General features: G+C 30.3%; 1 protein-coding gene across 10 annotated transcripts in view; it reads left to right on the top strand.

Annotated features, from left to right (window-relative positions):
• LOC132725226 (lachesin-like) overlaps positions 1 to 25,751 on the top strand; it is a 70,525-nt gene that overhangs the window by 36,039 nt on the left and 8,735 nt on the right. For 9 of the 10 annotated variants that reach the window (XM_060710311.1, XM_060710314.1, XM_060710315.1 and 6 more), the window contains exons 2-5: positions 7,110 to 7,548; positions 23,215 to 23,339; positions 23,664 to 23,874; positions 24,872 to 24,895. In XM_060710311.1, coding sequence (XP_060566294.1) covers positions 7,455 to 7,548; positions 23,215 to 23,339; positions 23,664 to 23,874; positions 24,872 to 24,895 — 454 coding nt within the window. In that variant the 5' untranslated portion in view covers positions 7,110 to 7,454. The remainder of the gene's footprint in view (positions 1 to 7,109; positions 7,549 to 23,214; positions 23,340 to 23,663; positions 23,875 to 24,871; positions 24,896 to 25,751) is intronic. The other variant, XM_060710313.1, reaches the window with a different exon arrangement.

The raw sequence follows: 25,751 nt of genomic DNA on the forward strand, positions 1-25,751 counted from the left end.
TACAGACTTTTATGACGTCATGTGGATTAGCGTTTTGTACTGCCAGACAACCTTTAATTCTACAACTGTATAATATTTGTAATATATGTTCTACGTCTAAGTAATACTATTTTATCCACTGTTTTGGCTGTTGAAAGAATTTTGAAAAATTCATAATCACTTTATCAAAAATTTTAATAAATAGTCTTTATATTATGGCCAGCATAAATGAATGCGTTATGAAATTGGCGTTTTCAAATTAAAAGTTGTCTAGAGAGATAATATTATGTCAAATACCATACTGGTTTGATTAAAAAAAAAAGATGCAGAATTTTTCTGGCCTTCAAATGAATAATTTTAAAAGGATATGTACACCCCATTGTCTGGTCTGATCTGGTCCATCTGCGAGTTTCATTGTTTGACGAAAAGAAGGATATGAACGAAATATGAAAAACAAGATCAAAAAGACAGGGCAACGAATGCATATCGCAGAATGACCAGATCTTTCCCTAACAGCCACCATAGTATTACCTTAGGACTTGTTAAAACTTATCAGTTACTGGCTACCAATTCTAAGCAGGACACGTCATTCAGTAGACAATTACACCAATTGAGCAGGCAGAATATTCAGCGTTCTTTGTAGGATAATGATTTTAAGATTACAGTCCATGACAATAAAAATATATGCTTAGAGCCATTCCTCCGGATTCAGTTAGTGCTAAGTACAACAAACGCTCAAACTGATATTTAAGTTACACATTTTTTTCAAATCAAATACATTTTGTTGTTCAATTGCTCTTTGGTGCAAAGTGATTAGTAATGAATGGCTGGTGTTGATATAAACTAATTGATTTTGTCTACTTTATAAAAGATATATATAGCTTTCATGTCACTTAATTATTAAAATTCTGAAATTTATGCTGATTGAATTGGAAACACTGTAACACTCAGTTTTTGTCTTATTTTCGTAATTGTACTAAATCATTTAATTCATCACTTAGCATACGTTTGTTTATTATGATTAAGAGTATTTGATTTGTAGGTAACTTGTAGATTCTGATTAGTTCCTCTATATTATAGCCATCAATTGGAACAATTAAACTTACTATTTTTAAGATTATTTTTTCACTCTTTTATAAAAGATATTTTCATTTAAATTCCTTACCATATTATCAAGTAAGCTGGATTCAATATGTTTGTCGTTTATGTTCAGACATTATTAGTAATACTGTTGTAGATATGATAAAACAGAACAGAACAGAACAATTATTTAACATTTAATCATTGCGCTTTACCATTATTACTTTTAAGTATAAGAACACCAACAATAAAAATACATTTAAAAAGTAAAAATAAAAGAATTGCTGAGGCTTAATTGGCCTTTGAATCAACTTCTTTAACAATGCAACCTTTATATTCGTTTCGTGATATACAACAGTCAGGTGTTTTAACACGTTTGCTCTTACTATGTTTAATTTCAATTGTGCATTTCCATCTTCTATCAATTTAACAGAATCTCTGTGTACTTTTAATGAATGTCAGACAGCTTTGCTTGTGCTCAAACAATTTGGTACAGTTGGCTTTGTTTGAAGAGGTGCTTCATTAGGATAGTTTAGGGGATATATATCGAGGCACACAGAAAATGTTGCATCCTTTCATCTGATTGTTTCTGAAGTTGTCTACGCTTTATTCTTGCACATAAATTGTTATGTGGCCCTTTTGAATGAAGTATTACCACGTTTGTTCTACCTAGTTTATAACCAAACATTACAATGGTGCAACTGTTGCACCGATTATGATGATATATGCGTATTTCTATTAATATATGTAGTCTATTTGGCAGTCTGCCATATTATATGATTCGAACATGAAAGTGTTATTGTTAAAGGTAATGTGTATTTAAACGCGTGTTAATCAATTTTTCACACAAATATTTTCTTGAATATACAGTTTATAACTATATATATGTACGTCAAGATTTTTATATTTTATAAAATCATATCACATAAAAAGTCAGATGAATATCATTTTTTTTACATAATTATATTTTTTTTATCCATCTATTGAATTTTTTTATGTTTGGATTCTATACTGCTAAACAAGCATAGATACTATTATTTTTTTTAAAATTTTGTTTCAAATATAATGCGAGGTAATGAACAAATAATTCTGAGAAAGCAACTCATAGAAATCTTCTCTATAGAAATAATGAAAAGTATCCATTATTAGCTGTATAATAAACCATGCTGTTATCAAAAGATAATATCTCAAATTGTACGCAATATTTGGAAGAAATAATCAACATCCTTTTTTTTACTTTATCACGGATATAAACGATATGTTATAATGACAGTTATTCTTTTTCTGTTCGGAACATTTGCATGGCAAATTAACTTTAATAGCTTCCAACGTTAATCAAGCTTTCATATTCTTTGGTAATTGTCTTTATGAAAACATTACGTCATCAGTTTCACTACAGTTCTGATTATTTAGTGCACATAACTGAATTAATTTCTGAACGATTTATTTGAACGTCGGTATTTATCCGACATTGAGAGAGGAAATTGGACCTAATTGATGTTATATGGTCCGCCACGCGTCACTTTGATATAACACCGCTTATCAGCCATTGATGTTTTGTTTACCACCGTGAAATAACCCTGAATTTCAACTTAATAGTACAATTAATGTTAAAGTACGGGAACAGCTTTACTACGTGTGTCCTCGCAGAGCTTTAATTAAAGTTCATGGACAAATATCTTTGGATATTCGAATTGATATTCAAAGTTAGCTTTCAAGAAATATTGATAATATTTTTAACTTTCGAAAACTGTTTGAGTATAGATAAAAGCAAAAGAAAAATTGAATGATTTAGGATTTCTCTGGTTTGACAGTTCTAACAACATTCGATTCAAGAAGTACAAATGATCGTATTAACCTGTCATATGTCTTTCTACACAAATGAAACCCATTGCAAAAAAAGGCTTTTAGTGGAAAATGTGGAAACCGTACATGTTTTGAGCCTTTGCATATATGTTTAAAATTTCAGTAAGATATTCTTAGACTTATAATTCAAAACATTTATATGATACGAAAATGTTCTAATATTCTTGTTATGTTCTTTTTTTTCTCTGCCCACGTCCAATTTGAAATCACTAAATCACCAACAAAAAGTACATCACAACTTTTGACGGCTCTCTTAATTTGTTTAAGCGTGTTTTAATGAGATTGAAAGGTGTTGCAATTGTCTCATAACATTTTATGTCGTCTGCGTTTCTTACTTTTCAATCTCCATTTCGTTACTCTCAAAAGATTTTACCATTTTTCTGTTTGTACTTAAACGACTTTAAATGAGTCTAGACCTTGTATACTTAACGTTTATGAAGAATATATTTTAAACCATTATTTGAAATTATTATTGGCAAACTTTTATTACTGCTTTATGTGACCGTGCGTACACATGTTTACATTTATTGCAGCCAATGTAAAACTAAATCAGAAACAATATTTCAAAATGAGTCAAGAATTGTCTTAAGGATTCCAATAAATATTTGTTTGTGTCATCTCTAATTAGGTAAATACGCATTACTAAAATGTAAGGTTTGTTTTGTCTTGGAATTCACATCAAATTTGGAATAACTTGTTTTGAGTAGCAAACTTTACGGGCTTAAGTTTTCATTATCCTATATTAACACAAACACAACTAAATTGCCAAGAAAAGAAAGAGATTGGTCATAAATTCCGTATACATTTGATGTACAACATTGTTTGCATCCTGGTAAATTGCTTTATGAGATTTCCGGTATAATTTAATACTTGTTTAAGTTATATACGCATTACACTTGAAAGGAATATTATACTTAAAGCTCACGTGTGTACTGAAATAAATCAATGATGCAAAAATGGTATAAAATAGTGAAAAACAGAATCCCTAAAGGAAGTCCAACACAACAAAATTGAAAATGTTGCAGGCTCGGTTTGAACCCTTGCCATGCTAAATCTGAATGTGTCCATCTTACTATCTGAATAAAAAAGCATTTGTTAATTTTATGGGAATTGTCAAAAGCAAAAAATGAATATTGACTTCAAACAGACGGCGAGCATGCACCAGATGATGTTGATTTGAACTGGTCGTATTGGTTGATTCATTTGCCACCAGCAGACTCAATGTTGATGCTTATTATTTCCTATATAAAGAGATGCCCTTATGTGTTCCTTTTAATTTTGTTTTATATTGTGTTCCTTGTTTTATCTTGGTTCTTCATGGACAAAATTAATTAGAACACCTGTTAAACACGCCTTTATCATATCGAAAGAGTATATATAATTATAAATATTGCAATTATTTTAGGGAACAATAGACTAGGGTGTATCTTTCACTCTTTATAAAAATTACCATTTTTGCTCCACTCAATATTCTTTAACGTTAGGCGTTCTTTATGAACATTTTGCTTTGTCTTTGTTATTGCTTTTCTAGCGCAATAGATACCCTTCGAAAAAAAGTTACTAATCTACAGTTTTAAAGCTTTTACTTACACTCATTACATGTCCTCCCAGATACACCATACATATGAAACATTTTATGTATTCTGACATATGGTATTCCTTGAATAAATAATGAAATGTTGCATTTTAGTAATAAGTGGGCATGCATTTACTGCACTTAAACTGTTTTTGGCGTAAGCATTCACCGTTGATGGGATATATTATATTGCAAATTTATTGCGACTAAACAGCAAATGTACAAGTATCTCGTAAACAAATACCTTTGCGCCTTTTAATGACAACACATTTGTCAAAATTGCTTGGATTTATCACAGAAAAACGCGTGATTTTCAGGGAAATTCTACCACGAAGTCTTGTGACACCAGCATAATCAGCCTGTTTGTTAAGTTCATTGTGAAAAAATGTATAAGTTGAAAACCATAAATCAGTTCAAAAAATCATTAGAATCGTCCTCAGATTAAGTGAAGATGCATTTTCATAAATCAAAGTTATGCGTTTTTCAAATATCGCCCAACCACCATCAATCTTTTGTATCCCTTTTTGTATGACATGTTGTTAAGATAGATCAATAGTCAGAGATAAGTTGTTGTCATGATATACTGTAATGCTAAAACAACCTCTGATCTTCTACTCATTTATAAATCTTAGCCCTATTACACCGGCTGGTATAGTGCTGCCGCGCTTTTGTAACGTTTCAAAAGGCAGCGGTACAAATAATTGTTTTGAAGACGTTAATATGTACTCGTTAAATTTTCGAATTCAGATGAAATTGCATGAGTAGCATCAAGTGTGGCCAATAATTTAAAAAAAAAATCATCAATATGTCGATTTCTGGCGTTTTTTTCTCTTTAATAATATGATTATAATTCCTTAATAAAGACTTTCTGTGTTTAACTTGTGTTTTACTATCTATCATCTTGATTTGCAAATTCAACTCCATGATGTTTTATGCTGACAAACTCTTGTCTATTGTTTTTAGCTAATTTTCTGTGCATTTGATGTCAACTATTCTGAATATACAAGTCATTTACAATATCTGTTTTTCATTTGAAATTCTTTGAGATTCTTCGCAGGCTCTTGTCTATACCTTAACAAATTAATGTGGTATACTCTCTATGCGGATATTTTGGGATTGTCCCCAATACATGAAGCCGAATATGATAGGATATTATTTGGCATAATACACACACATGGTAATTTTAGCAATACACAGCACATAATAAGTACAATCATCACAAAATTCCACACCAACACTACGGACCTACATGTTCAAGCCAGGGTAAACCCTTATTACTATAAGGGTCCTTATTAATATCTACACGAGTTTTATAGTGCCTATATGGCTCTTAACTTAACCAAAAAATAATATTTGAGATATAAAAACAACGATAACTAAGTACAAAGTAATTGTTTTTAATCAATATCATACACGCACAGCGGCCAATGCAATTTGTTCGCGTAATTGGAAATCGTCTGGAACAGAAACATAACTCTTGAATTAATCTATAGCAATATGAAACTTTGAAGGCAATTTACTTATTCATTTTTCAGTGTAACAAATATCGCTGTGCTGATTGAAACATATTAAATTTATGTGAAAAGTAAAACTAAATTTTATCTGAAATGATAAAGTTTGCATACTCATCAAAGGTGATTTATTCCGTGTTTTTTTTTCTGGTTTAAAACACATAAACAAACTATTAATTAAAAAGTGAAGTGCTCTTTAGGAGTTTTTACGAAGGAATTCATTAAAAAAAACTATAAAAAAAGATAACATGTTTTCCATGCTTGATAAATTATTATAAAAAATGAATTTTTATGATGATTTTTATAATTTAATCTACACAATTTAAATACATTAAAAAACTTGTCTTATTTTAAATAGATAAAAACGTTAAATTTAAGAGTTTATATCAGTAGACAAGAATAATATGTATAGATTAACAGCAATAAAGTTGGGTTAGACAAGAGCAAAGTTGGCACATTATTATCAGTTAATAAAGTGCAGATTGAAAGTGTTTAATGATCTATAAAACATGAATAATTCTTGCCAAATATTTCCATTATTGACTCATACTGCATTACTGCCAGTAACTAGAATAAATAATATTACACTTTTTACAGTGTTGTTTTCCTAAGAATGAATTATTTGTTATGTGATATGTGATAATTTAGCGCCTTTTTATATAGATTTTAATATACACCTGTATTTACAGACACGAATGTTGTAAGTACGTTGTTATCAACACATTATTCGTATTTTATGCACACACCCTAGCAGTATGCTCTGTTGAACTGTTCATTGTGTATATCACGTTAAATAAAATGAATATTCCATAAATTTTACAAAACCTAGCCCGCAATACTTTGATCTTAAAAGAAAAATAAAGAAATTGTTCACATTGTTAAATATGTCATGTTTAATACTAATATATAAATGCCTCTAGAGAAAATCAATCAAGATTTTCCTGTGGTACATGTTAATAATAAAAGTCAATTTTTAAGTGTAACATTATTGTGCGACTCTCCCCGCTGTCCTTAAATGCTTGACTATTTAAACAAAGCGGCTTTGATGTTTTACTATATGATGTTTACGTACTTAGACTTTATTGTTCTTTTTTCAGATAGATAAACAATACATACGCCGGAAGAATCCACTTCAAAGAGAAGACACCATAATGATATGAATTGAAAGGGCGAAAACGATAGTTCTTTTATCATTCTTAAACCAAGAATAAATAAATTATTCATCAAAATCCCATAATTCTTAGCAATAAATGGGAATTAGATTATCCAGTTGTATGAAGTGTTACAAAGCAAAATAATTAATCTGTGAAGAGGATTTAGTTACGAATAGATGCTATAAAAGTAGTGGTGGAGTAAAGATGGAATAGAAAATGTGTTTGAGAAACAGTAAAAGAAAAAGAGCACGTGGATAAATGGAACAATAACAAAGTCATGTGACAACAATGCTTACACGGACATTCGGATACTTGGTCACGTGGTATAATTTGTTGCCGCCCTTTGCGACCATATATTTCATCTTGTACATAATGCTGGGAGGTAAGCTTTTTAATTTATTATATAAATTGTGGTAATAAGTTTTAAGTTGAACAGACACTGTTTAAATCGCACGAAACATTTCAGCCGGCATAAAACTTGGTGTCCCATCTGTCCAAAAGGAGCCAAGATCGACACCTCCATACTCTTAAGCTTTTGGCTAGCGGGCTCGTAAAAACATTACCAGTTACATTTGTATCATGTTACAAAAATGTCTTTTGGGATATTTGAATTACTGTGATATATTTGAATGTTTTTAAGACAAGATAAACATATAATTTAAATGCATGTAACTCCATTAGAAATGCAGAGCATTATGAAAGCCGTGCATTATAACAGAAATTTGTATCTTTGTCCCGTTAATCGTCATAAAATTTCAGTAACTGATTGAACGAAAGATTTAAACCATTTCATGATTATATTGTAAAATTAATCGTTGTTTTTTTAATGTAAAACGTGCAGTTTGTATCAAAACGGTAACCAGCCTGAAACTTTTATTAACTGAACTGATAAAGACACGAAGACAAGACAGAACCGTAGGAATTAAGACTGGAAGTTGATCATGATAGCCATAAAATAATTTCACTTTGAATTCATAGTTTCATTATTGTTTTATGATTAATGTGAATAGTTGGGAAAAAACAGTCAAATATCAATAGCACACTTTTCAAAAAATCCTGTCAACTAGTTAATCTAAATAAGAACAATTGCTTGAGAGTAACAAAAATATGCCGTAAACAGAAATATCTGATACATCCAAATTTTATGTAAATAACCTTCGCGGGAGTCACATTTTTTGTTCCTTGTCGATTATGTTGCAATACTAAAACTCGACCGATGTTTGTCACAGTTGAATTTTACAACTGTTTTGTATTCATCTTTTATTCGAGTGATTTAACGTGAAAGCAGTAAACCAGCGATAAAGGATCAGACATCTATTTCAACAACATCTAATTTAAATATATATTATCCAGTGCTCTTTGTGTGAATTTTGTTTTCTCGTGCAAACTTTTTTCTGTGAGAAAAAGTGAACAGTTATTTCATAATATGCCCTAGCTATGAAAAATACGCCATCATTTAATAATCAAAGGCTAAAGTTTTAATATCAAAATCTGTGACAAATGTGTTTAAAATGATACTAGTCAAATATTGATCACGTAAATAAAAAGTTTTATTTCATACTGTTAAATGATTAATAATACGTTTTAACACTGCTTAGTGCCTAAAAGTGTGGCATATCGAAATCCATGTAGTATTAGAGTTAATTAAAACATAGTACTTTAATTAATTATATGGATAATAATACATAACTAACCTTCCAAAATCACGTGTCCAATTTAATTCAATATTTCATATAAAAGGGAATAGCAACACAGAAACCCGAAGTGAAAATACACAATTTTATTCAATACATATTTCGTCTATATTTTGTACATTTTAATCTATGAAATCTTATTTTACTGATTTGATTAATTGAAAAAAAATATATTAATGATGTTCATATTGGAGACTTTGATGTTGTCATTTACTATATCTTTCGACAAATTCTTTAGTTTTTAAGTAAAACAGAATCGTTACTGAAACATTTTTTTATTGGCCAAGATGGCGCATCATAGTACATCAATCATTTCTGAATGATTTTTTTTCAAAATTGATTAATCTATTATACGATAATATTATGATACTTGATATCATAAACAGAGAAGACAGCTTTTGAACTAAATATGGCTTTATTCAGACGGAATGCTGTTAAATTAACCGAAAACATCAAAGACGTTTGTAATTATTTATGCTCATAATCTTTGATGTTCTTCATAACAATTTCCTTATTAAATTAATAAAGCTATAATGTTCGTTTCACAATCATGTTCTGTTAGCTATTTATTGCATACAGCACTGGTCCAACGCGGTAATTTGCAAATTTGGAGCACGTTTTAGAATATATATATTTTATAAGGATGTCGAGAATGTATAGATCGGTTATCAGTCGGTATAGAGTTTGAAATACGTTTTGGTTTTTCAATGTCAACGATCTACATATTGTTGTTGCTTTTGTTATTGTATTATGATCTTGTATTATTAAACTAGTCATAATAGATTTTTAGAAATAAAGGTAGAAACAAGAAATAATCAATGTGACTGTGAAAATATCCTCAGTTTTTAAAAGAATAATTGTGTTTCTCTAAAAATATGAACAAATAAAAAAATCAAACAAACAGGCAACCAAACGATGAAATGACTTATTTTTAAACTTATTGATCAATGACAGAATGGATGAAATTAAATAAATGAATGAATGAATGAATGAATGAAAAATGAATGGACGAATGAATGAATGAATGGATGAATCAATGAATCAATAAATCAATGAATGAATGAATGAATGAATCAATCAATCAATCAATCAATCAGTCAATCCCTTTTTAGTATTGTTTCAGTTTCCGAAGCTTACTTACAGAATATAACAATAATTTAGCACTCAAGAACTCATAATTTTTGCAAAGAAGGCGAATTATTCTTATCTTTTTACCACAAAGGTTGCATCGCATAACAATTAAAAGATGTTCCACGGTGCTCACTGTTATTCAGGGAGTATGAAGACAGTTTATCAATGAGTTGATGCAAAAGTGCTGTATATTTTTCCTTCATGAATAAATTTACAATATTATGCGGCACACCTTTAGTATTTACAAAGTAATAGTATGCCATTTTTTTGTTAGAACTTTACAAGCTGCTTTGATAATCACAGCTTTTATCTGATATGAAATCAATTTGCAGTGGGACGTACACCTTGGCTCATTTACTGCTGGTAATTTGTTTATAACATTTCTTGGCTTTCTGGTGAAAGAAAACGACTTTGCACCTTGGCTAACGTTTTTCACATTCCTTTTTTACTACCATATCAAATAAAGTATTTTTTGTTTCATTGAAAACTTATGTTGCGTGGATTAGAGGTAGTGTAAATTAATGAATATCTTATATAACTCTCAAAGGAAAAGAATCTTTGAATGAGGTAAAACCACCTGAATATGTGTTTAATATTAGCCAATTTAATTCTAACTTAAGATTTAGTAAACTTACCCCCTTGTCCTTGAAATGTAACTTAATTGATTTCAGTTAATTTTTTAAGAATGAACATGCATATTGCTTATAACGAATAGAAAGAAGATAACTTTAAACATGAGTGGGTGTATTTTATGATATTTTTTGTAACACGCATAAAATTTAATGAAATTTGAACTAGACCCTCTGCCTTGAATGAGCTTAATCAAACACGCTTGCAACATATGTAATTTTGCCATGTTGGAACTCATTAAATATTGTTTTTTTTTATAGAAGACGGACAAATTGTAACACAATTGATAGACACGAAACCAAAACAAAATGCATCTACAGCGGCAAACAACTATTTCCGCCATAATTCAACCTATGTCTAGCGTTTCCTATAACGAAAATATGTATTTTCCATCTGTTACGGCATTTCAAAAATACTTGAGATCGGCTTAATTTCGCTCAGTTTGTTCGTAGATGTTAACTTTGTGGTGTCAAGATTAGCGAAAATAAACAACCATCATAATACGTGTAAATCGGCTGTTTAAGTATGTGACAAGGAAATAGTAGTAGCATAATATGTTTTGCAAGGTCAATTAAGTGTTTTATTTGGGTGATTATTTCTGTTAAATGCTATACAAAATTCGGGAAAAATTGATGATTTAAACAAACAATTTAAACATTATTCCTTTGTAAGATTATAATTAAACCAAAAATATTGAAAATCTATTTATATATCCAAGCAGTAAATGTATATCATCAAGATCTAATGTTTCCCCATTATTATAATAATCTTTTTAAATGTGTTGAATATCAACAACAAGTACTGTTTTCTATTAACAGTTGCATACGAATGTATCCCAAAATAGCTCAAACTTGATGGTTTTATTTAAATTTATTACTCACCTATAACTTGAAACGGGTTTTACCTCATTTATTTCATTAATTTAAGAATACGCGTTTTGGCATTTTGAACCAAGAGTATAATAGAAACTGTATCAATTTTCTTGCACCATACTGCGAGCTAATTGTTTATCTGAAAATATAGCCAGCGATCTTCCCCCTTGCTAGAGCTGGAGAATTGAAATAGCATTGCAGGGGAAGCAACACATTCTTAGCATTGTTGCTACAATAGTTTGTGTTTATCTATATACCACGCTTCCAGGCGGGACTAACGCATGTATATGTTTCTCCTCACCGAAATTATTAGCAAGATGCCATTGTTGCAAATGAAGACGCATGTATACCTAATGTTATGAACATTTTAAAGTATACATATATAATTATATTATAATATAATCTTCGTTTTACTCTTTTTAAAACAAAGTAACATCAACAACAAAAAATAAGAAATTAAACAGACTTTCTTAGAGTGTCAACGTATTTTTTCATATGTTCGTATGTATTGTGACTGAGGGTTTGCCTTTAAGGGTTGAGGCATCAAAATTGGGTGCGTTATCGTAAAAGGCGACTAGATTGGTCGGAATAACTGGAATCTGTGCCTCTCCTAGCTTCAGAAAGAGAGATGGTTTTGACCCCAGGAATTGTATTTAGTGTGTAACACCCAAGATAAGCCGAAATCAAATCATTTTTTTTTTCTGTTTCGGTGCCATATGTCCTAAACTGTGTTTGTGGGCCGTAAAACAAAAAAGATAAATAAATAAAATAAATTTATATCAGCATTTTTTCTTGGCAATGGAATAAAGATCTAAAACGTAATTCGCATGATATATAAAAGATTTCTTCATAGTTACATTGTAACTGTGTGACTAATAGCAGCTAAGTAAGAAATAATTCAGTTATCCTGAATTAGCATACTAATATATCACCGTAGCTTGACGAATATTGTATGTAAAAGTAAAAGACAAACGCGTATGATTTAATATAATCTACATGTACTAAACAATAGATTGCGTTCTTTGTAATTAGATTAATAGTATTCCAGATAATGGTCTCTTCTACAAAGACTGTAAAATGAATTATACGCTAGGTCATGTCTCTTGAACCTAATTAAAACCCGCTGTAAAACACATTTGATACAGTGTAACCAATGTAAACTGCCGAAACAGCGATATATCTTGCTAAGATAAATGTCCTATTTACCAGCATGGACGCTCGTTTCGTATCTCTTCATCCGCCATAAAAATAATTCTTATACTTCCATATGTTTAATCATTTCTAACTAAAATGTCCGCCACGCTGGCGTCACATCTATTACCGTGTTTATCCTTATCAAATAATTGGAATAATACACTATCATTGAATATTCTGTCAGGCCCTTAATCAACCTCTTACAGAATGGCGTCTTTGCTATTAACTTAGTTCTATATACACAATAACTTATCATTGGCATTTCTGTCAACTCTTGAATGCACATCTGGTAGGCTGTCATATAATTCCTGATTGTAATTAATTGCTTTTAATTAAGAATGACAGTGTCATAGGCTTTATACAAATCTAGCAGATAGATTATGAAGTATGTCTTATTTTCTGATATTTTATTCTAAATAGGATATTTACTGTTTAACGATACATAAATATAATAGCAATATTGTTATATTGTAAAGTATTTTTTACGAAACGCATTCCCTGTGCGTCATTGATCACATTACATGATACCAATTTTAGATAAATTTCCAAAACGTTGTGACGCTTTTCAATTTTGGGTCAATTTTCACAGTAAATATAGTTATTTAAGAAAAACAGAGTTAGCGAATGATAATGAATGATTGCAAGGTATTGGTCTCGGCCTACATCAAATAGAACATTAAACTTGAAAAAATTATTTTCAGTTCGGTCATGTCAAAAAAAAAATCAGTGGAGTCGCTTTAAGTTTCGATATAAAAAATATGCATACTTAAATGACAAAAGTCATAATAAATTCTAATATAAAATACTAAAGGTTGACATCTAATAGTAATTAAAAGAAAAAAATAAATAAGATATCTCATAAACATTTCATAATACAATAGATATGTCCCTTCAAATATTCATCTTTAAGCACAACATTACTATAAATTTCCAAAATAATGACATGAGAAATATAAAAGGCATTCACCCTTAAATGCAGAATAACCTATGTGATAACAATTTGCAATATCTTATTGCTGTACCCATACAATTTATGAAAACTTGAGAAGGTGTTTTACATGCCTAAATGTCATTCTCTCTTTGATATAAACGAAAATGGCTTGCTAGGTAGCGGTAAATCGGTATTATTCACCACAAAATGAATACGATTACAGCGCAAATGCAATTAGTGTACATCCATAGCCACATAATGTGTATAACAGTATCCTCAAAATGTAATCTGATGAAATATTTGCAAGATATAAAAGCGTGTATAAAAGAGCATCTCCTTGTAATACATGCTTTAGTGATATACTAAAATCGCTGATCCCTACAAAATGTTATGAACTTGAAATTTAATTGTTAAATTATGTGCAATTGTGAAATTACCCGCCAAGATAACAATATAATAATGCTTCAGTATTAAAACGTAGGATGTAGTGCATTTTCAAAATGAAACAAACCCTCCATCGTTTCGCCTGAATGATCTTAACAAAAGTGATTTCAAAGTGGCAATAATCTTAAAAGAAATCGATTAAAGTGACTTTTATTAACTTCGGCTTAACTTCTTCTGTTGATAGAACGTATGCATAAATCATACAGTTGTAAAGTAAACAGAATTAACTAAACCAAGTTTGCAACGTTACACTTAAATTTATATAAAAATGCATAAATATTTACTTAAAGGTTGGCATAACTATGTTTTAAAAAAATCACTTTTCCGTTCATTTTATAGCTCTAAATTGTATACTGGTCTTTAAAACTATCAACCGATAACAAAGCAATGTTTTCATAAAGTTGTTTATATGACAAAAATATTGATGTGTTATTTTTAAAGTTTATTATTATAAAATTTTACAAAATCGTGTTGCTTGGGTCATGGGTGTGGACGATAAGCTGGCAGGTAGTATGCGTGTCTGACAATCAACACAATTGCTGCAGCTGCAGAACCTGTATACTTCGCTCGAGCCAAATTTCCTAAAATTACATCAGAAGTTGTATGAAAAGTCCGAGCACTATATTTCAAGTGATTAATAAACTAATTGTTATTTACTAATATCCAAATTGTGCATTCAAAGAATACAATTCTGTTTTGACGTTACTGCTGTCAGTATTATAAGCAATTGAAACAAAATGGAATAAGCAAATACTTAAACTTTATAGAAAAAAATCAAAATGACGGCAGCATTTCATATCGTTACCATTAACACTAGTCTAGCTAAATAAGATTGTATTGTATTATTGGCCACAATGGAGCAGTAACAGGAAATATATCAAAGAACAGGCCGTGATTAAGTTGATAATTTGGCCGCTAAAATAATAGTCCTGTTTCTTGTGTCCCAAAAGAAAACACAAAAGGTTGATAGGTTTGGAATTTCTTGATAAACTAACCGAGATATAATAATATACATATGCTAGCTATGTAAAGAATTACAAGAGCTGTCCGTGAGATACTGCGCTTTACTATAACTCTGTAAACAGACAACTCAAAAATAAGTGACCTATACCAGTCATGCTAGATAATCACAGAGAACAAGAATATTCCCTTTGGAGATACCGACTTGCACGCATAAAAAAACAACTTGACGGCAACTATGACGCCGGGTTGAGAACAATAGCTCTAATCCTTACTCTAGTCGAGCAAAACTGTAAATTATGTTAGGGGAAAGAAAGTAAAAAACAGATTCCGTAGGATACCAAAAGTTTTTTTTATTGGCCTAAGGAAAACTATCTTATTATACAACTTGTAGTCATTCGGACTGACACTTCGTTCATTCAATTACCAAATTATTTTCATGGTAACGCACACAGAGCTAAAATTTGTTTTACGCCTTTTATGATGACACTTGAAAAGGGGCACCTAATAGATTAATTAATACTTATAAAATGGTTTACATTCACCAATATTCGTGTCGGCATATCCAAATTGGTATATTAATCAAAGAGTATCCAAACATCGACTGTCGTGTAAACAATGTGTCTTCTCATCCCATGCCTTCTAATATGATTTCAAAACTATTCCTTTGTTGTTGATTAATACCCTTCGTCCAATTATAAACATATCAGTCAATATGCTTCTTTACAGACAGGCCATTTATTAGGTGTGTTTTCTTTGAATCCAACGCTCGTTTTGTTTAATGTTAGTAATTAGTGCCGTTTGTACCTACGAAATTTTCAGTGCAAATAAATATGTATTATTGTGTGTGTTTTGTTCGTTTAAAGCAATTCAAGATAGATACATGTTTAATGTCATTATTTTTGTTAACAGTGCAAGGTGATAAGAATGTTTTAAACCGAAAATGGTGTAATGTAAATCACCCTCATTCATAATACTTGTCATAGGATATGATCTAAACATTATGAGCTATAAAAACAACAAAACAACATCAACAAAAAATAAATAAACGGAATGATATAATACATGTTGTTTGAGGGATTGAAAAGAAATATATAATGCAGAATTAGATAAGAAACTGAAATAAAACTATTATAGAGGATTTAATCGTTTTTTGGGATATTGTTTTTAACTTATTGTATTATTAGTTATTTTATTTAGTGTGTTGAAGAACGGACCTTGTTTGCCGTGACATTTGCCTAATTAATATTCTTGTATATATCTTATATTCATATTTATTTCCCTCATCAATGCTATCACGTAGTGTAAGACACCTTTTAAAGCACTGACCCTTCAATAACGGATGAACTTAATTGGACCAATCCTCCACTATCTAGTTACATGAAATATGTCTGCCATAAAAGGGAAGTAGGTTTATTACTTGACTTGATGATGGTCGGGTTGCATTTAATCGCTTTGATATACAGTAACATCGTTTGCTTTTATCCTGGTTTAATAAATAAATCATCAACGGAATTCCGTTCGGCATGCAATCTGGCCGTTATTCTAATCGAGTGGTGCTAGTAATGATACACTGAAGTTGTAATTAGAATACAGATGATAAAAGTAGAATCAAACGCATCTGTTTTATTTGGCAATATATTCTGATGTTCTTTATATTCTTTTGAAAATATACGAAAATTCGGACATTGTTATATCATATACTTAAAGAACCATAAAGGCCTATTGTTATATCATATACTTAAAGATCAATAAAGCCTTAAAAGGCTTTTATGTGTATCTTGTATTTTATATTTTTATGTTTGGTGTTCTGTCACAGTAAGTACTTTGTATTAAAGAGAAATGATCGAATCTATTTCATTTCACTATTTTTACCTCAACTTATTTCACATCCAACTCTGTCTCTTGCACGTGATAAGCATCGAAAATACTAATTATCCATTACTGAAAAAATATAAAACTCGGTTTTTTTGTCATTGAGAGATTTTTCCGAGGCTCAATGTGCCTTTAAATTAATGTGTTATCAAAGAATGAAAAGTTAATTTGTTTCTACCTGTACATTTTATTTTGTTTTTCCGTTGTGAAAACCTTTACATTCTAATCTTTTTTCACTTACCTACATGTATGCCCACACATTAAATATATCTTTTGATAAATATCTGAAAAGTCCTCAATTATTTCTGGACATTAACTTAAATTTCTGTAAAATTATTTTGGTAAATATCTAGATATTAACCTGTAAATTTCTGGATAATCACCGATAAATTTCTCTACATGTCATGTGGTAAAACAACCTAGAATGTTTAGAATAGATAATTTCATTAATTTTATCAAGACAGGTCATTACATCATAACAAGTATTATCCAATTTTCAATAATTATGAAAGGAAAATGTCATTATAAATCAAAAGATAAAATGCCAGGACAAGGAAAATAAAAGTAATAAAAATAGCAAAAAAAAACAAACAAAAAAAACAACAAAAAAACAACAACAACAGTTTTTTGTTATAATTATAGTTCTAAAACAACATCATGAAAACATCAACAGAAGTATTAGATCTATACATTTGTTAAAGATGGAATTAGAACATGCCGTTTCAAAATGTAGAGGACTTTATTTCAAATTCAGCAGGTCAAACGCACATGCAAACATGTACATTAACAATGAGAGTAAGTCACGTGACATATTGAAACAGTTATATAGAATGTTCTAGTAACTTTAAGCTCTTACATTGTTTATATCATGAACATATGATAATGTTAAATGTAATGAAATATTATATCGTAAATCTATGTTCTTTTATGTCGTATGTAATACGTATGTGTCACGTTATAATAAATGTATGTTGATATGTTATGCCTTCCTCCTGTTAGCTGTCATCACTCAATCTATTCACTTGATAACTTGTCCACTATCTTGTATATTTTATATACATTTTCATAAACTTTAATATCATGAATCTGGACTCGTGCTGCTCTGAGACTATCTATTACCATATTTGTTCAGCAAATGAATAATTCTTTTCAATTTGTCACATCGCCTGAGCTTCGTCTCTTTTGTCGCTCTGGCGATTTTTGATTTAATAGTTACAAATGTCGCTTGCGTTTCTCTGACATATTTCTATTGACAGAGTTATTGAGGCTCGAAAATGATTTAACGATTCTAAAGGGAATTAATTATTTTCAATTTATAAAGCATCATGGTATGTTTTTGGTTTTAATAAGATCACCGCCTGATAGTTCTCAAATTTGATTAAAATAACCGGCTCATTACGCCTGATTAAAGTCAAACACATCAATCTAAACACCTTGAAGATATCGTCTACCATCTTATTAAAACGCCTTCTTACAGTCTCGAACTTTAACCTCTTCGTGGCTTTAAATAAAAGGAAAAAAGAGAAAATGACAGCGAGTAAACTGTTTTAATTTGAATGATAGTTTGAAAGTTTTAAAAGAATGTTTGAAAGATGTAAAACAAATTTTGTATACGATTACTATTCTTTAAGTATGCGTGTTATCATAAATATGTTAAGTTACACGTGATTAATTATCACTAATTTTATTTAATTTACATAAGTATTTTTAAATGTCATTTTAATCACATATACTTTGCCTGCATAAATATTATTAATATGGATTGCATTAGAAATATGAGCGTAACGTCGGCAAAATTTATACCACTCTTAAATGATTGATATACGTTTTGCTCAAGGTGTGATAATCTTATACTTCCTATTTAAATCAAACAATACATCATCGGCACATTTACCGCCCAAAGCGTTTTATTGAACGGATTGGATGACAAGAAGTTGGTTTTTGAATACAAAGAATGGTGCAGGATTCAGTTATCATAAATTTGGTTCATATATCTAATTAGTTTTATTTAATTGACATATACTTGATGAGGCATCTGGTATTCATTCGGGTGATATAGTGTTATATAAAAACATGGCATCAATTTAGAATATTTCAGAGGAAAATTTACTTTGTTTTAAAATCCAATTACAGCTTGTTATGTTCATCTGTTGTCGATTTTCTTTTCCATTTGTTTTTTTTTTCTATGTCTTTCTTTTACGATAACAAGACTAATAAATTGAAATCAATGGCACATGACCCTTTTACATATTATTTAATGATCTCAAAAAAGGTTGTTTAAAAGTTTAAAGAAAATATTTTTCTATTGAAAACTTATGTAAGAATTACATTAAATATTTACAGAAGTTGTTTAAACATCTAACCAACGGGCTTTCAAAGCGACTCGATTTTACATGAACTCAATTTCGATTTTTGTTTCTCTCAACTCTAACGTCATTAGGTATAAGAAATAATTAGAAATATTCACTTAGAATAAAGATTCTGAATTTTTTATTTAACAAAATGCTTTAGGGAAAAAATAACCATTTGAACAAAAGACTTGTTTCAATAATGTGCTGTATACAAATAGCAATAAAATGTACTTTTCATTAGGTATACGCCTGACAAACAGCAATTTATTGCTAATGTATATACTGTTTGATAATTATGCCTCCAATAAACCGCTCTGGTCATTGATTAAATGGTCTCTAGCGTGTTCCATATTGTTATTTGTACCATCTGAATCTCGTTACTGGACCAGTGATTGTATAAACAGATATAATAGAAAAAAAGATAATACAATATGATTAAGTAATTAACGTCTATCTGTAATACATGCGATAGAGACAATATCAGTAATAAGTGTTACATTATTCCCCGTGTAAAGCATCGTGCTTCATGTAATAAGTGAAGCTAGGGAATACTCTCTGATTTGATATTGTTTATCTGGATATGACATAAATATGCCAACAGAGTTCAATATCCAAGAAGCTTATAATTGGGAGCAATATATTTTATTTTTTCGTATTTCGTATTTTGTTTATAACCAGGAATATTTTCTGCTGCAATTTTACCTAAAAATGTGGACTTTAACTACGATCAACTATCTGGTGATTTTAAGATGCGGGTTTCAACCAATTGTTTATAAAGCATTTAAAGTGATTAAAAAAAAACATATCACAATCCTGTATGCAATGTCTTTAATATATATCCCAATTAACGATATCTGAGCTCGAGCAAGAAAACTTTTTTTGTGCAAAAATGATATTAACAATAACTTTTATCAGCATGTAATAGTAAGTATTACAAATGACCTATAAAATAACAATTAAAAATATTCTAGTAATATCAAAGGAACAATAATCTTGGAAAGGGGATAGGATGATTCCTAAATGATAGTAAAAAAGAAGACCTGTATAGTATTTTTTTTTCATTTGGTATGTTTATAAAAGACAACAACGAGCAGTGAGGTATAAAAGCGCCTTTGATAAAGTTCTAAAATTGTTAAATTAATATCATCAAAGAATACATTTACATGCATAATTCATACATTATAAACTGGTCTTAAATTTACTATTTGTTATCTTTTGTCGAATTCCGTGTCCCAAAAGCGCATGTACATTTTTGAGGAATGGAATTATAACGTTTCGTTTATAAGCAACGCGGAATAATCCGTTCCTATCAGATATATAACGGTGCCGCCAAATGTATAATTACTGCCACTAGTACTTCGTCATGTCACACTTGAAGGTGCTAACGTTGTTTGTAACCCTCAATATTCCTTACCATTTTCTACTGAATGTCATCCTCTATCAGACAATACAACTTTGTATAAGCGTAAAAAACAACACTAAGCATTCCTTTGTTTCTATCTTTCAACGATTGTTATGCTGACTGGAAGCCCGCCATTTTTGCTTTTTTGCAACTCGTTTGTGTAACAAAACAATTCACAGAGGACAATGTTATCTAGGTTAGGTTAATGATTCCTAAATTATTTACATATTATTATAAATATAGATACAGTCACACTTTGATTATACTCAACATGCAATTGAGATGATCAATTTCGCTATTATGCCAATGCCGAGGGGGGTGCGATAAAACGGTAAAAATATACATTGATGCCTGAAGGCATACTTAATTATTTTACTTTAACTACATATACAATTTGATTCCACGCTTGTTACCAGCTGGACGACCTTCTAGTTTATTACCATGTTTTATATTTATTTTCTTGAATGCTTAATTATCAGGAGTTATATCTAAAACATGGAGAAAAATAATATATCACGTTTGCCTAAACAGACTATATTATTTACAGTAGCTCGTTCATAATTTGTGCTGCAACTATTAAGATTATTACTTAACTTGTCGTTCATTTCTAAGCATAATTGAAACTTAATATAAATGCATTTGATCCCGTAACATTATAAACAGCGACAAGGAATATGGAGTAAATTGTTGAAACAGGAATAATACGAATATTGAATATGATAAAAAAAAGATACCACAATGGTAGGAATTACAAATTCACATACTAGTAACTCAATCGCTAAATGTTTTGAATATGTTTATTATCACTATAAGTTAATACACCAGCTATTTTAAGTCTTGTCAGAGTGCATGCTCCTATTTGTACTTGGCAAAGACTTATAATGTTCGGTACAAGCACGGTAAGGGGTAATTCACAAAAGATTTTATTTTTCGATCACTTGTAATTCTTCTCTATTATAACTTATATCATATGTGACAAATTCTTTGATTCACATTCTTATTTTTTACAACAGATTTGCAAACATTTTCAACTTGAAAGTTCCCAGAAAGTCTCGGAGAAAATTCGAGTGCTAACATACATGTTAAATAAATGTTGCACAAATATAAAGCTGAATTAACTGCAGAGAAACTCTCCCCCGAAGTGAAGAAACAAGGCGTCAATGCCTACTTAGTATTCATTATTTTCACAAGTTATTTCAAGCGGAATGATAACTTGGTATAAAGGGAATTAAAAGAAATTGCACGAGGTTTATTTAGCGCTGAGATGCAAAAATATGATCTATTTGAATTCACGAAATCACATAAAAGAAATTTTGACTGCAATGAGCAATATTTGAAATAAATTAAGAATGATGCTGGAGGGAATATCCAACACCAGGGAATTGTTAACGAAGATTTAACAATCATAAGAGATTAATGTGTTTATTAGATTTGCTGTTGAAAATTCAAACATTGTGATTTTTTTTCTCCCGAGTAATTTACTTTTTTAATTGCGCTTGGCTATTCTATGTGTTGTTTTGAACAAAAAAAAAAACAATTAATGAAAACCAGTTATGTGTTTTCTAGAATAAATGTAATTGACATTAGGTCAATTGAAGCGCGCTTTGTTGTGTTTGAAAAAACTGATACAATTTATTTATTACAAACATTGATAAATATTGATAAGATTTTGTTCTTCCAGAATAATAATTATAACTTTGATAAACATAATCAGCTTTGAACTGTTCTTATTACAGCAAAAAATCCCTTAGCGTTATTCATTCAACTAAATACCTTGTGTTAGTTAACAGCAAATAATGTTTCTCTCACAACACCTGTTAAAATATTTAAGTGTTTATCTCATAACATCCGAATATCTTTCATCATTGTAGTCTGTTGCAATACTTAACACATAAAATATCGCTTGTAAATTGAATGGTACATATGTAAGTTCGTTTAAGCAGGACATCCATTGATTTCATACCTAATTAAACAAAGATCTACAGGGTAAAAAAACAGGGGCGTCAATATACAGATAGATATTTTAAGTTGTTTTCAAAATGGAATGTATCACTTAGATGAGCACTGGTTTTGCTGTTTTGTTAAGTCTAAAGTTCATCCCAGAAGGCGCACCTATTCGTTCTTTAATAGGAGGATTAATTTAACGTTTTTTTCTTAAAAGTATGTTTTTACTATTTGAATCCAAATTTTGAACGCTGCCACTTTTTCATTGAGATAACATAAATTAATTATATAAGTTTTCACACCGAAGCAAACATGCAATGTATTTTTTGCTCTGCTCAACGACACAAAGTGTATTTTATTCGTCTGGGTAACATTTTAACATGCCCAAAATGTCAAGGATTATAACAAAACATGTAAAGTATAACTGGTATGGGTTGAACCTCATCGAAAATTAATTAAAGCATATTTAGCAAGAGTTAAGTTCGAGTCTGCTTTATTCCAAGACATCATCGGACTGTCCTAGTTCTAGATCGTTCAGGAAACATTAATGGGCCATTCAAGTGACTATTCTAACTAAATAATTATAATCCAAATAATTTATTATATTACTTTATTTTCAGTAATTCACGGATCCAGGACATACCGCCTGCCCGAATATTGTGACACGCACTCAAATGTGACTTACTATAAAGGGGACAGGGCTATTCTCCAGTGCTGTGTGAAATACCTTGGAACGAAACAGGTAGTTGTGTTTGTACTACATGTTAAACAATAAACGAATAAGAAAATGAAATATAAATATTTTAATCATAATGTTTGAATGATCCCACCCTAAATAATTCGATAAAAAATTCTATTCAAGTAAAAACGTTAATAAGCTGCAGAAAACAGAACTTTCAAGTTATACTTTCGACTTCATTTACTTTTAAGTATACAAATTCTGGACAAAATTAGTACAAAAACATAACCATCGAACCGTTATAATACAAAGAATTGACTCAAACATATATATCGATATGTTAGTGTCACATACTATAAATATGCAAGATTTTTTTCAATTTTCTTATAGGTTATTTGGAAGAAAGTCAATGAGAACTTTGCTCTCACCTATGGAGAGATGGTGTTTGTTAGTGACCCTGATTTTGATGTAGATCATCTACCTCACAGAGATGAATGGAATCTCATTATTAGTAATGTGCAACCATTACATGCTGGCCTGTATGAGTGCCAGATAAGTACGAAAGAAGATTTAAGAAAATATGTACAGCTCAATGTTTTAGGTAGGTGCCAAAAGAGTTAAAGATCATTTTTTACCTTATTCTTCAAGTACACTCGTTGCAGAGTTCAATGTCCGCCCTTCAGATCAATATGGGGAACATTGGTTTAATAATCAAGGGGGCACACGTTCGATCATAAGACGAAGCGTATTTTTGCTCATGAGCATTTGTCTCTCACAGAAATCATGTGAGATTTGTAGTCGGTCACATGGGGAGAAATTAGTAAGGACTGGTTAGTTATCCAGAAAGTTTGGTGAGATGAATCGACACAAAAATGTCATAAAATTTGCGGAAAAATAAAACCAAGAAGAAGAGCTAACAGACATGATAAGAAAATGTTATTTCATTGTATATTTTAAAAAACCTGTGTCACTATGTCAAAGTGACCGCGTGGTAACGCAGAAACTTTAAAGTAACACACATTAAGTATTGATATACAAGTAAAATAATTGTCGTTGTAAAATAAAAAGCTGACCACTTTAACCAGGATTTTTTAAAGTGGTCGAAATAAAACTTGCTCCATTGATAAATTGTTTAATTTACAAATATTGAATATTTAAAAATGATATTTTATAATATAAAATGGCTGAAGTATACTGGATCGCAGAGATAATATTATGCAGTTAAAAGACATTTTGTTCTACGATCTTCCGAATTTAATGAAGGCTTTCATAATAAATTGGTAAATTACAAAAAAAAAACATTAGGCCGGGCTATTTTCAGGTAAAAATGGGGTCCTGAAAGAGAGGAACCGGTATGATGTGACTACACTTTACTCACTTTGACAATAACATTTTGCTAGAAATCATTGATAATTCATAACGATATTTGGTAGCTCATGAAAGGATGTGATGCGGAAACTCTTTAACTCTAATTTTGGTTACTTCTATGAAGCAGGCTCGGGAGAAATTGAAATTAACTTTAAATATATAGGTAGGTTTAACATGTTATTAATAAAATAAATAAATCACGTTCTAATCTAATGTGTTTGACATTTCAGATGAACCCGCTCCAAGGAAAAATGGTACGTATGGTTTTTCATGCAATAACAGTTTCGGCATTGAACGCACATTCAAACCACCCTTATCGTCATTTGTTTCTTTCGGCATTTCTTTAGACAATATGTATATTAGTTTTATACGGCCGAAGACATATGTATGACGTTGTATGTCCGTCTTGTGGTTCATGTGTACGTAGAAAAGCTCGTATCCGCATGGTTGCTTTTGAAGGACATCACGTTTTTGTGTTTATTATTGGTATTATGTAATACCAAAACACAGGGTTAGTTTAATTTCGCTGCAGTCAACTAATTATTGAAGCCCTTTTCATGCAATTAATTCTGGCCTAGGATTGTGTAATTGGCACTTTGAAATAAAGCATGGGTCAAGTCAAATGACTGTGTATTTCAGTAAATATCACACTGAAGAGTATTTCAATGTAACTTTTTACTAGGTCCGTTTAAAAAAAAGAAAAATCTTTTAGACATTTTGTTTTTATCTATGATACATTTTTTGTAAATTTTCCATCGGGCGAATTTCACCCCATCCCATCGGAGCTCTTATTATAATTACTTTTATCACAATTTCTCTTAGCCAATAATAAACACCATATTTATGTTTATGACCGGTTTTAATATATCAACAAATTTTAGCCATAAATTGCCGAAAGAAACAGGACTTTAAAATTGCAGCTCGTTGCGTTGCTTTGATTTCAATAGCTCAGTTCCCCTTACCTAGCATTGTTTAAAATGTTAAACCCGACTCCCTTTACAAAGTATATACGCAGCAAATATTCCGTCTCCCTTGTGATTGTAATACGATAAAGCCACAACAATTCTATGTTAAATAAAGACATAATTACTTTATGCATGTGCAATACAT

Source organism: Ruditapes philippinarum, unplaced genomic scaffold, assembly GCF_026571515.1.
Source record: "Ruditapes philippinarum isolate M1 unplaced genomic scaffold, ASM2657151v2 ctg141_1_1_1_1, whole genome shotgun sequence".
Taxonomy (NCBI): Eukaryota; Metazoa; Mollusca; class Bivalvia; order Venerida; family Veneridae; genus Ruditapes; species Ruditapes philippinarum.